This window comes from Clarias gariepinus, chromosome 3 (genome assembly GCF_024256425.1).
Source record: "Clarias gariepinus isolate MV-2021 ecotype Netherlands chromosome 3, CGAR_prim_01v2, whole genome shotgun sequence".
In the NCBI taxonomy this organism is placed as follows: Eukaryota; Metazoa; Chordata; class Actinopteri; order Siluriformes; family Clariidae; genus Clarias; species Clarias gariepinus.
The window spans coordinates 11,915,754-11,929,247 of record NC_071102.1 but is presented as its reverse complement, the minus strand read 5'-3'; the positions used below and the strand labels follow the sequence as shown (position 1 = coordinate 11,929,247).

Here is a 13,494-nt window from a genome sequence, read left to right as displayed (position 1 = left end):
ACCATCAGTAATGTCTGTATTGTCGTGATAGTGAGTGTTCTTGTAAGTAATAGTGGCAGTCATTAAGGTATGTCAAGGTGCTGGGAGAATCCAATTAACTAAACACACATGAGCCCACAATGGCCATTCCAGCCTCTGTCTGTAATCCCAGAGGAGGTCATGAGATGTAGATGGTTTAACAAAAACCCTATTGTAAAACTGAGGCAAAGGATGAAAAAAAACCTCAGCAGTAAGGCAAGATTTTAACACTTTATACTCCTTCAGCACATACAGAAACAGCCTGCAAAGCACAGAGGTTGAGAGCACTCGCATTGGATTAGGAAAACCAAGAAACAACTCTCACGTAAGACAACACAAAAAAAGTTGACTCTAATGCTAATTAGCCACTTACAGGCTCATTCACACACTACAGGCAATTTGGAAAGGCCAATTAGCCTAATCTGTATGTCTTTGGACTGTGGGAGGAAACCAGAGTACCCAAGGAAACCCACCAAAAACATGCAATCTCCATCCACACAGACCCCAAGGCGGGAATCGAACCCGGACTCTTGAGGTGCAGAGTGACAATGCTAACCACTTTGCAACCTGCCATTTTTTAAGTTACCATATTGTATTGTGCATATAAACATTCTCATTTTCTCTGGTGTATTCCTCATATACATTCTTGGGACCTTTTTTTCACAGAATGATCAAGCTACACTTTAAATTGGCTTTTGTTCTATAACCATTGTGAGTCCTTAAATTGTAATTGGTGCTCAAAAAGGTTATTTCCTGACCTTTGCTGTCATTTCTTACTACTTGTCCTCCTCTTTTATCAACCTTCAAGCACAAGATCGACTGACCTGTCAGCAGCAGAGCTTACACCCTACCTTCTCTCTCCACACAGCTTTATTCTGCTTGTAATGCCAAGATGCTGACACTGCTCCACCCTAGGGAAGATACCGTCTCTCTTTAAGAACATCCGTCTCCTATGTAGGTTTACGATAATAATAGGATTGAATTATAATGTTCAAGGCTTTAAATCCAACTAATCCTGATATTTTCTGTCTATTCATGTTCAATCACATGGTATCCTACACATGAAATATACAGTATGTGGTAATATATAATGTATAATGGATTATGCTCTTTATATAGTAAATATAAAATATGAATGCACAAAGGTATTACTGTGTAGAAAAATACGAAGAACCAGTCACACATTTGTTGCTGAAGACAGGCTAAGATGACTTTGCATTCCACAAAGCATGATTAGTATTCCGGGCACAGCGTCAGGAAAGACAGGCGAGTCATACTGAGCGTGCTCAGAGCTCCTGCTTTACGTTCCTCATCTAACTGTGGGCGGGGAATTGGTGGGGGATTTTTCTTAAAGTACAAGAGGACAAGACGCGAACGAACACACCCTGAGATCAGATGAGAGGGCAGTGAGAGACAGCAGTGAGGCTCAGTGAAAAGAGGCAGGGCGTGTTCTCTATCTCGCTCACTTCCCCCTACGCTCTCGTTCCCTGTGGACTCATTCTACATTAAAAGCCTGCCAATCTACATACGTGATGTTTTTATTATTTAAGCTGGGTGGCAGCATATGTCCTAACTGTCAAACACATCATCTAATAAATCCTGTCTTTTCTGTTCGTGTCTCCATCACTGTCAGTTAACTGAGGCGTGCAGGCATGTCAGGAATCAAATATATCTTTCTTTCATATTATGCATCAACTTAAAATCATTTACTAAATAGTCTTAATTATGACTATATCCACTCTGCCAGCTCCATCTGTGGTACTATTACATGGCCTTGTTATATAAATGAGTTGAGGTCACTAACTGGCTGTTCCAATTATACGAAAACTGCCAAGAGAAGTGAGATTTCCTATCGGCACTTCTCACATTTTTAAGCAAATAAATTATAATTGATGTTTTGGAATCTTGTAAAACAGTATAATTGCTTTCATAAATGAAACCCCATCGAGAGTATCCCTCTTTGCCATTGGGTTGAAAAGACCTTTTCATTTGTATAAAATTTTGTATTTAATTATTAAATTAAGTTAATTTTATACTAATGGCCTTAAACTGACCCCACCCTGGCATGAGGCTAATTTAGTAGAAATAACTGGACATACAGCATGCTATTGCGCATGTTGTCTAAAATGTTATTCGAGACACCAGGAAACTTTGCACTGATCAGTTTAGTTCAGTTTTCTCTTAATGTCCAAGTAAATCAGAGCACATTGTCAAACTCAATAAGAGGGATGAGATTAGATGTGATGTTGTATACTGTTAAAAGGGTGTTAACGGATTCTTAACTCTTCAACACATTGCTTATGTGGCTACTGACACTGTACAAAGGTATATATAAAAAGCTATTAAAAATGGCACCGCAGAGGTAGAAATTTTTGCCAGCAACCATATTTACTTTCATCCTTAACACTAGTCAATCCTGGCCACGATAGAAAGGTACCAGAACAACCAGTGCGCCGCAGCCCACTTTTCATGGCCTCCTCCAGACTTCCCAGATCCCAATCCAATTGATGAACAAGTCTGATCCACTGAGGCCCCACCCTGCAACCCACAACACCCATAGGATCCACTGCAAACATCCTACTACGGACACCACAGTACACCTCAGAGGTCTTGAGGAGTCATGCCCCAAGGAGCCAGAGCTGCCCAGGCAACACAAAGACTGCTGTAACATTACAATTTCCCTTTGGTATTAATAAAGAACTATACACAGTACTGTTCAAATGTATGTTTATCATGCATATATTCTCCTTTAATGTTATTTATTTATTAATTTTTAAGTTATATATAAAATATAAAACATATATAACAAAATTGGTACAGCATATACGTAATATGGTGCCTAAGACTTTTGCCCAGTACTGTATATCTATAGATCAAAGCAAACCTGGACAATTTGGAGCATAATGATTTGTGTTATAATGTTATGGCTGATCGCTGAATAATTTCCTTTTAGCATTTTTGAATTTAATAAAAATGCTCCTTCAAAGCATGATCCCAGTCCTGGGAGATTGGAAATGCTGAAAAGCAATCTTGTCCAAAAATCTATCTTAATCAAAAATGTCCAAAATCATACCTGAGATCAATAGTTGCCCTCATTCTGGAAATGAATACACTGACTCACATAGTAACTATTTTGTCCTGTCAGGGACGCAAGTGTATCTGGTCCTTATTCCTGTGGTTTATAGATAGACCCAGAGACGTTGAGTTCTCTGTTTACTGCTTAATTCCCAAAATCATTTAGGAATATAAATTGAGAATACAGTTGGTAGTGTTGCCATCTCAAAACCCGAAAAGGTTTTACAAACGGTTTTGACTTACAATCTTTCTTTTAGGCTCATTATGACCTCTTTACGTTTATCACTATATATATATATATATATATATATATATATATATATATGTTGTCCACCCTGTTGGTTCTCTATGTGCTTCCCACTCATACCCTGCACTTTTAAAAGTTCAAGCAGCATATAAAAAATTCTGAACCAGATTGGTCAACTTTGTAGCTTCAGTTGCACCTACAGTACAAGCGCATGCCCTTGGAGAAAGAGCAACTCTAGTGTCAAGGGCTTTAAAGCAGTGAGTGTTAGCGGTGCATTATACCTCTTTATTTCTCCATCTCCTTCCCCTGATCTGCTCATTATTTGCCTTCTTCACTCAAGTACATTACGCAGCGCTGGGTTATCGCAGGCAGCCTCCAAACATCGCACAGCGTTGCTATGACAGTTCGTAGCTGTTACTCATAACCTGCCTCTGTTCACACTAATTCCTTTGAGACAACCCACACAATGGAACTGTGGCTTGTTTACTGCTATTGCTTAAAGGTGATTACCTTACAATAAATTATGTTTATTAAAATGCATCACACATGTTTGAAGCCTGTTAAAAGACAGGCGACTGAAATGGATCCTGATCCCCGCTGTCTCGAACGGAGCCTCCAGTGGTGACTGTGATTGATTTCTGCTCCAACACCCCCAGTGCCCTTGCAGTCTCTACTACATATTGATGGAGCCTTACATGACCTGCATTAATGCTGTTAAAGCAGGGAGAGAGAGAGTGTCAGGGTGGGATTTTAGTGGAAGCAATCTACCAATGTCTTTGTTTATGGGAGAGGAATCAAAGGTGGAAAGGATGTATAATTCATAGGTACAGCCGGGATGGAGGTGGTGTCAGCAATCGTAAGAGAGGTTGATGGGAATGTGTCATAAATATTGCACAGGAAATAAGGGTGTGTGGGGAGCATGCATGTGTTTGTGATAACTGGTGTTAGTGTTAGTATACCATACTGTGAAGAGAGTAATTTTAGATATTAAAGGATTATCTCCTAAAGCCCTATATCTGCTGAGCTGATGGATAAAGTGCTCATGGTGTTCTTCGCTACTGCAGTGTCAGGAGCACAGGCCGACTAATTGGGTTAAAATCTCATGGTGACAGGTCAGGCTAAATATAGCACAGCCACAAAATGGAGTGAGCACTAATGAAGCCATGTTAAGCTACAAAACTATGAACTTAGCACTAATTATTCTAGAAAGCATCATTAAATTAAAATAATACTGCACATATTGTTTTATCTGTACATGTTTGGAACCCTTGTATGGGTATTGGATTCGAATCCCAGCCAATGCACAGATCCAGCTACTGGATGCATGAATGAGAAGGTTGTGTCAGGAAGCGAATCCAGTGTAAAACCTGTGCTAAGTTGTAGCAGATCAGATGATCTGCTGTGGTGACCCCTTGAGGGCTTCAGCCATGTGTCTAGAGTACATGAGCTGACAGGAAGGTAACTCAAATAACCATATTTTACATTTGTAAAGTATAACAGACTGGACGAAATGTCAAACCATGAGGCGGGATAGGCTACAAAAAAAAAAAAAAAAAATCACATCAGGCTCCACGCCTGCCAGCCAAGAATAGGAATCTGAAGCTACAGTGGACACTGGCTCACAGAAACCGAGCGGATGAAGGTTGGAAATATGAGCAGGAAATGTTTTCCCGTGCATAATTTTTTAATTTATGAAAATTCTCAGAAGGTCAAATAATCTACCTAATAAAGCAACTTTATACTATAATTACTAGTCTTCTCCAAGCAAGCACAAGAATGTTTCAGCATTATTGCAGATTAAAATACACTTCAGAAAAAACAAGCATGTTAATACAGTAAGTCATGTGATGTACAATTCTAGGCAGTTCCTCGGCACTGATGCTGCTGTCGATGGAGAGATGTTTACTATGAATCAGATGTAGGCTTTTGTAAAATAATCAGATGTTTTGCTTTAGGTGTCATGGCGTCACAATCACCCTACTAAGAAAATCCATTATCTGTCAAAGCTGAAATTGCAGAAAGTGGCTCTGCTAAATAATAATAAATTAAAAAAATAATAAATCTTTGTTTTCGGAATAAAAACTGTATACATGAATTGAAGCATGTGAGTGATTCTTATATTATGGCTGATTTGTGTATTATCTGTGTTCTAAACTGCGTGTCTATATGGTAATCTCCAAATAATGTCACCTATTTAAAAAAAAATCAGTATGCTGATTAGAACACAGCCACAGATAATACATCAGTCATGGATAATAGAAAAACCACTGACAGGTGAAGTAAATAACACTGATCTCCGTCAAGGGGTAAGATATATTAGGAAGCAAGTAAACAGACAATTCTCAAAATTGATAAAAGGATAAAAGTGTAATGATTACATAAAGTAAGCATCAATGATATGGACCAAACTGTGATATCTAGATGACTGTTTCAGATTATCTCCAAATGACAGGTTTTGTGGGGTGTTTTTGGCATGTAGTGGGCCACGAAAAGACAACCGGTAAACTAAGAACAGCGTCATGGGCACCCAAAGCTCATTGATGTGTATGGGGAGTGAAGGCTAACCTGCCTGGTCTGATTCCGCAGAAGACTGTGGTAGAAAGGTGTCAAAGTGCATCACAGCATGTGGTCTATAGGGCTGTGTAGCTAGAGATTTGTCAGAGTGCCCATGGTGACCCTTTTCCACCACCGAAATCAAGTAAAATAGGTTTATGACAGTGGACCATGGAACAATAGAAAAAGATGGATGGTCTAATGATCTACATTCTCTTTTACATAATGCACACATTTTCTCTAGCCAGTTCCACAGGCCTCAAGCTGTTCTACAGTAGCTGTTCTATGAGATCCAGACATGCCAGTCTTCTCCTCCCATGTGCATTAATGAACCTCGGTCACCAATGACCTTGTCACTGATTCACGGGTTGTTTTTCCATGGACCACGTTTTGAACCACTTGTACTAACCACTGCATACCAGAAAAAGTCCACCAGACCTGCAGTTCTGGAGATGACATTGTTGTCTAGCAATCACAATTGAGCCCATGTCAAATTTTCTCAGACCCTCATGCTTGCCAATTTTTCCAGTTTCCAACAAATCATGTTCATGAACTGACTGTTCACTTGTTATGTAATATATCCCACCCCCATGACAGGTGCCATTGTAATAAAATTTATTATGCTTTTTGAGATTGTTATTATTCACTAATTGTAATGAAATGGTTAACAAAGGCTGTTTTATGGTATAAAAACAAACTCTACCAAGCAGTTACAAAAATATAAGAATTTAATAGTTTTATTCATAGAGCAACTTCCATGCTGATATTACAACTTACAAGGTTGCACCTAAAACAAGTGAAAGCAAAAAATAAATAAATAAAACAGATTCATTCATTTCAATGCAAAAGAAAACACAAATATAATAATAGATTTAAAATGATGATCCGAAGTAATTCACTGCAATATGCAATGTGATCAAATCACAAAAACGACAAGCAACATACAGTAATAAACCAAAGCAACAGAAGTATGGTTTTACATTCTTACAGATAAATGAAAAAAAAAAATAATAATAATAATAAAAAAAAAATAAATAAAAAAAAATTAATGTAACCCTACACAATCTTTGCATTATGTTTCCATGCACATGTAGTTTACTGCCTTAATTAAACTTTGTGCCATCTCTCATACTGACCTTTCACCTCTGAAGAGAACTGAGCTGAATGCTTGGCTTTGAAAAGCTGTAGCTCATTGGCCAAATCACAGACTGTCAGATCGACCTCCCATGAGTGAAGCCCTGTGTAAAAAAAACATACAATAAATGTTGTATAAGTACAATAAAATATGGGTTCAGTATAACAATGTTTGTCTGTCATTTTAGGTTTCTGTTACCAGTCTTGTTTCTCTGTTATCTACTGGTTTGCAAATTATTCAACACCCCCACCCCTGAATCTATCAGATTTATTTAAAAATTATAAATATGCGTTTCTCCTGCCAGTATTTTTTTATTGAAAACTCAATTTTTGGAGTAAGAGAAGCTGTTTTGACAGCAATAAGTCAAAATGAATCAGCCAATATTTTTTACAGAAACTTAAAAACTGAAGAATGCTGCAGAATTTAACCTTCAGATAAAAAATATAATTTTAACTAGGGCACAGAAGACTTATAATTGGCATTTATTTGTAGAAGAGCATCTAAAAAAAAAACTCAGTTAAAGGTCATTAAAGAGTCCATTCTGATGGATGTAAAAAATAAAGGCTAATGAGCAATCTAAATAAGTCGAAGATAAGGTAAAAGAATTTTATATGTTACAAATAAGGTATAAAACTATATCTAAGTGGCTGAACATCTGTTGGCTTTTGTCTTGTTTCGAGAGAGGGCCTGGTCTTGGGTGGCATGATGCAGCTTCCAATTTCTCATTATTGATCGTGCAGTGCTGTTTTTGGCATGTCTAACCGCTTAGATATCATTTTATACCTTATTTCTAAGCTATAAGATTATATTATCTGAGAGTGACTGAGGGTGGAGAAATGATGCACCAGAAACCTTTTCAAGAGTGCTGCTTAATTCAGGACTGTATGGGAAGGACTATAAGGAAACTGTTGCACATAGAGGGCCATATACAGTATAAGCATGAGAAGATGTACAGTACTTGGAAAAGTTTAGCAAGACTATGTGTGGTGCAAACATAACACAGATTATACTTTATTTAACACCACCCCTACAGTGAACTATAGTGGTCGGAGCATCACTGCTCTGGAGCTGCGTTCCATACTCAGAATATGTGCTTTTTATCAAAACCGAAAGTGAATGGAGCAAAATACAGGGGGAACCTACAAGACTTAAAGAACTAAAAAATGTCTGCTTTTAGCAGATCAGTGGGCAGAAACACAAGGTGAAACAAACAAATGAGTGATTTAAAACGGAAGTGTTTTAGAGTGACCGAATCAGGGCACAGATTTGAAACAGTGCACTGTTTTTTCCATCGTGATTTTTGCCTGATCTTCGTGGCAGATTCGTTTCAGGTCCTTTAACCTTTTTTTTTGACTGCAATTTGTAATCAGTGCAACTGATTGTGGGATTGAGTGTTAAAAAATTGCACTCAACAAGCAAGTTAACAGGCAAAAATCAGGGGAAAAAAAGCCAACAGGAACATTTGTGATCCAGATGAATCTGTCTCCAGATGTGTTGGTATATTAATATTTTAAAGTGCAAAATGGACAATCCAGCTGCAAATAATAATAATAATAATAATAATAATGCTTTCACCCTTTAGTTTAAAAAACAATAACATGATGCTTAGTCCTCTGTGGAGCAAACCATCTTGTTATTTCATACAACACCTAAAACATGCCCATAATTAGGCACCAAAATAGAGCACAATCTCTTTTCTTGCTAAATTACAGCATTAAACAGTGTACTGTACAAGTACATTTCAATTCCCCAAAGGTGCACAATGGTCTTTGGAGTCCAACCGTGTCTTTGTATTACAATTATGTTCCTTTGAGCAGATACAAAAGATAAACCTGTAAGAGTACCAGCACAGTAGTAAGTCCTTGGTACCTTTTTATGAGACTTTTGGATATTAATTGTACATATAGCAGGATGTATTGTATGGATGGTATATAATTATATAAAGGAAAATGCAATAACTACAGTGTACTTCAATAAAATAAAGACTTGACATATGCACACATCTTCCAACATCTGCTGTTCTGCAGTGCACAGCAGGGATGATGGTGTGTACAGTGTAACGATGGGAGATGTTTGACACAAGTGTTGCCATATTACTCAGGGCTACAAGTGAAGATGGAAATTAGCCTTGAATGTAATTTATTCGATCAGTTTATTACTCAAAATGCAAATCCTGCACATGCTAACACACTTTAAATTCTTCTGAAGCTGTCAGAAAACTCACCCTGTTTAATCTGTTCTTTCACTCTGTTCAGCTGATGCTCCGTTGAAACGTCCCCGATCACTATAAGCAGATAATATCTCGTGGAGCAGAAAGTCGCACCGACACACTGCCGCTCCGCAGCGTCTACTGCGGCACGAGCGGCGCCCACCTCCGTCTCCATGGCAACAGAACCAGGTGCGACGCGCGAACCACTGCCATTACCATGACAACTGCATGCACGAGCCGACTGAGATTGGGGCGGGGTTAATTAGAGAAGGACCAACAGCAGAGGCCGCGAAAAAAGTGAGGCGTTCTGATTGGCGGACTGGCTGTATGCCTATTTGACGTCAGCAAATTAATCATAATATAAGAATTCCAATTATAAACCGCACTCTGCTCCACTGAACTGTAAGGGACATGCTAGATTTACACAATGAAATATATATTTTTAAGTGAGAAACGAATAGAAAACGTTATTGTAATTTCACTGTCAGTATAACACTGTTTACAAAAGTATTATTTACAGTTTGATGTAAAGACTACATAAATAAGTAAAAATATAACTTAGAGCAACACCAGCAGAATACTACCACTACTTCTACTACAGCTAATGATGATGATGATGATGATGATGACCTTATGCTACATAGTTAATTGGCACTGTGGTCTCACAACTTGAGGTTTGAGGGCTTGAGTCCTGCCTTTGCCTTCCTTAAATTATTTCACTGTGCTGTAACGTAATTATTATTTATTCAATGTTCATTCACTCATAATGTGTGTGTGTGCGTGTGTGTGCATATGTGCTTGTGCTTGTGCATGTGTGCCACATCATCCAGTATATCCAGCCTACTGCCTTAAGTCCCCTGGGATAGGCTCGAGACCTCCCATGACCCAGTGCAGAATAAGGAGTATAAAGCAAGAGCATTTTTAGCAAATTTATATAAAGAAATTAAAGTTATAATGTTTTCCGCTGTCCAATGTTTATTTAATAATTTATTAGAATATTAAATCCATATAAAATTCTGTAATGTGGAAGGCATTTGAACATTTGTGGGGGGTGGGGGGGGGAGAATTATAAATTTTTTATGTGTAAGTGGCTATGTCAGGAGCTGCTGTGTGCCAGCTAGAGCCACAAAGGACCTTAGATTGCTTTTTTACACAACACAAAAAAATTATGTTATTTTATTTTATTTAAATATATATTATTTACAGCTTAAACAGTCACAACACCAGCAAAATGGTACATTATTACATGATTCTTTCTGTTCTAGATAAGTTGCCAAAGTAGTCGCAGCAATTTGTTGTGATGTCTTGATGTATCATTATGAGAACAGGAAACAAATGATGGATCAATAGAATGTGAAACAATACCAATATTTTCTGAGTAGTGAAAGTAAGTATGATTTACTTTGACAGTCTGCCATACAAGAGACTGGACCAGTTGCAACTTATGTGAGCTCTATATTTCATATTAAGTAATATCTGAATAAAACTGTATGACTTTCATACAGCAGAAGACAAGAAGTACAGAAAAACTCTCTCGCATTTGCGGTGATGTGTACCGTGTCATGTATAGTACTGTACAGATACACTAAAGGAACATAAGGAACTTCTGCCCCCTGCTGTTCATCTGAGGTACAGCCAATATTGAAATTCTGAAAACCTAATATGGCGTTCAGAGATTCCGTGAGAGTTGATTTAAGTAATAGATATAAAGTCTATTTACTTTAGTGAAATATTTGGTAAGAAAGGTTTGGCAGACTCTCAGCTGTTGCGCAATAACGCTGTTTTGCGTTATGAGCAGCAGAATGGGATGACAATATAGCAAGCAACAATATCACATTATCTCTGTTGCAACATGATTATTTAATTTTAATAACATATTAATAATGCTTGCCCCATAATTTAAAAGCAAATTTAAAAGTGAAAAACATATAAAGTTTATACTGTATATATACTGTATTTATTATTGTGTGTAATACCTGAGTAGGGCAATAAATGTATGGCAACTTATTAACTGATAAAGAATAACTATCAAATAATTTAGAGATTAACTTATAGCTAGTCATGTATTTTCATAGGTGTCTCCATAATTAGAGTTTTGTAATTGCTTGTGTTTCTATGCAATCATCTTTTGTGCATCTTCATTGACTTGCAGACCCACCTCTGGCACGCCCACCTTTCATGTTAAGAGTTTGAGTGAACAGCTACTAAATCCAAATGTAACACTCATAACCACATTTAGGACTTTTATCTGCTTAAAGCGTAATGAAGTAACAAGGGAACCGGCCACTCCTGTCCATGCAACTGCCTGTCAGCCATTTGTTCCACTTCTTTTAGCTGAAAGTCTTGACTTCACTCACATCTTGGGTGGTTCAAATTCAAATTCAGCATGGTGGTGTACAAAGGCTAAATGCTAAAAAACTCCTCTTTGTTTCAGTATTTATCAACCTAACTGTATTTGCCAGTTGAATCAGCTCCAATACTGCTCTTCTCAAATCTCTATGAAAAAGGCATACATGTCATCTAGCTTGGGATTTATTTGCTCTGAGCCAGCCTTTAAAAACGATCTTCACTGCTCCCATTCTGGAGCATTCTGATCTGATTTTTATTGTTGAAAACGATGACCCAGAGTAATCCAGCCACATTCTGTTGTGACTGAAGAAACTCCAAAGCTCTCTGTATAGTAGCATCATTCTCCAGTAATCCAAACTGGACACTATTATGGTATCAAAAACAGAGAGCTCTTGGCAGTAAAGCCATGCCTTAAGGAATGGTCCATTGACCTGCCCCCTTTTTTTTTTTTTTTTTTTTTACAGATCACCACAATCTTGTAATAGCCAAGATTCAAGAAAACAGCAGAAAATGTGCTTGTTTATGCCTACATTTTGATCACTATTACTGTTTGGCCCAGAATCCATAGTCCCAGAATCACACTTTCTTGGCACCATAACATACCACGTACAGTAGACCATGAAATAGTCCACCACTGTGAGATTCATTCCTGACCTCTGCAAATCCCCACTGTACAAACCAATGTGCCACTTAATCTTAAAGATTCTGTAACATCATAACATGTGTGTCTTTATTTCTAGCCAAAGGTTATCCAGGGGAGCATTGTAGGTCCTAACACTATCTACTCAAAGGGCTGGTAAGCTCAAATTGTCTATGGTCAAACCTAGCAATATATATTCTTCTTGAACTGACACATTCACAAACAGATATAGCTAACCCTACGGATAATTGATCTGTTTAAAAAAATAAATTTGTAAGACAAAACAGTTTCAGGACATTTATGCACTGATAAACTGCTTCCCTTTTTCAAACACTGGCCCCTTTCTTAGAAGCTCAATCTACCCTTTCAATCCCATACAGCCCCCTCCTTCTTTGCTTCCCCCTTGCCCCCCTTGGTCCCATGCTTCTTGGTCCCTTGAATGAAGAAACCTCAGATACCTCCCCTTTACTTTCTCTTTGTTCTCAAAGATCAGACAGCTTCCATCATTACAGAGATTTTGGTATCCAGATGTCAGGAATGTATGATGCTGTATCTACTGGAATATACTCTAAGAATATGCTATAAGAAATTTCCCCACTGTGGTACGAATAAAGTTATATCGTATCTTAAAGATGTATCTGATCTTATGTTTCTGATGTAAGAAGCTCTTTGGGGAGAGCTCCTGTCAAATCAGTGCCATCCTGATCATCTCTTTTTTGGCACATTTAATGGGTTCTGTCACGGCATGCATCAGTCAATTACAGAAACTAAATTTCCCAACAAACCATGTGATACGTTAATTGTCTTGTGTCCCATCATTATTTTTCAGATTTCCAAGAAAATAGAAAATGAGTCATATATTTGCTGATCAGTTATTATTAGCTGATTGCTATTTGTATCATACAATAAATATATATATTGTATATACAATAAAATAGTTTTAATTTTTTTTTTACTTTTTATTAAAAAAATAAGGCAGCTCAAATTGCAGTATGTGCGCAATAATGTACATCAGCTACTCATGTATTTGTGACGAATAGTCTTCACATTTGCACGAATCATTTGTTACGTATCGATTCTCAATACCTCACTAAGACCTAAGGAACCGATTCGGTCAGGAATCACTCATCGCTATACACACACGGTACACAACAAGCCCGCTGTCGGTGTTGCTGCCTAACTGTCATTTATTATTACGTCACAATCTGTGTTTCTACCACAATATACAAATACTTATAGTGTGTATTCAGCCTCGACCAGACTACAGA

At 37.7% G+C, this 13,494-nt stretch overlaps 1 protein-coding gene across 1 annotated transcript in view; it reads right to left on the bottom strand.

Annotated features, from left to right (window-relative positions):
* Nucleotides 1-9,412, bottom strand: part of map1aa (microtubule-associated protein 1Aa) — a 28,164-nt gene extending 18,752 nt beyond the window's left edge. Inside the window, exons 1-2 of the mRNA XM_053492907.1 lie at nucleotides 9,253-9,412; nucleotides 7,030-7,131 (exon numbers count right to left, since the gene is read on the bottom strand). Of these exons, the coding sequence (XP_053348882.1) occupies nucleotides 7,030-7,131; nucleotides 9,253-9,412 (262 nt within the window). The remainder of the gene's footprint in view (nucleotides 1-7,029; nucleotides 7,132-9,252) is intronic.
* Nucleotides 9,413-13,494: the final 4,082 nt, after the last annotated feature.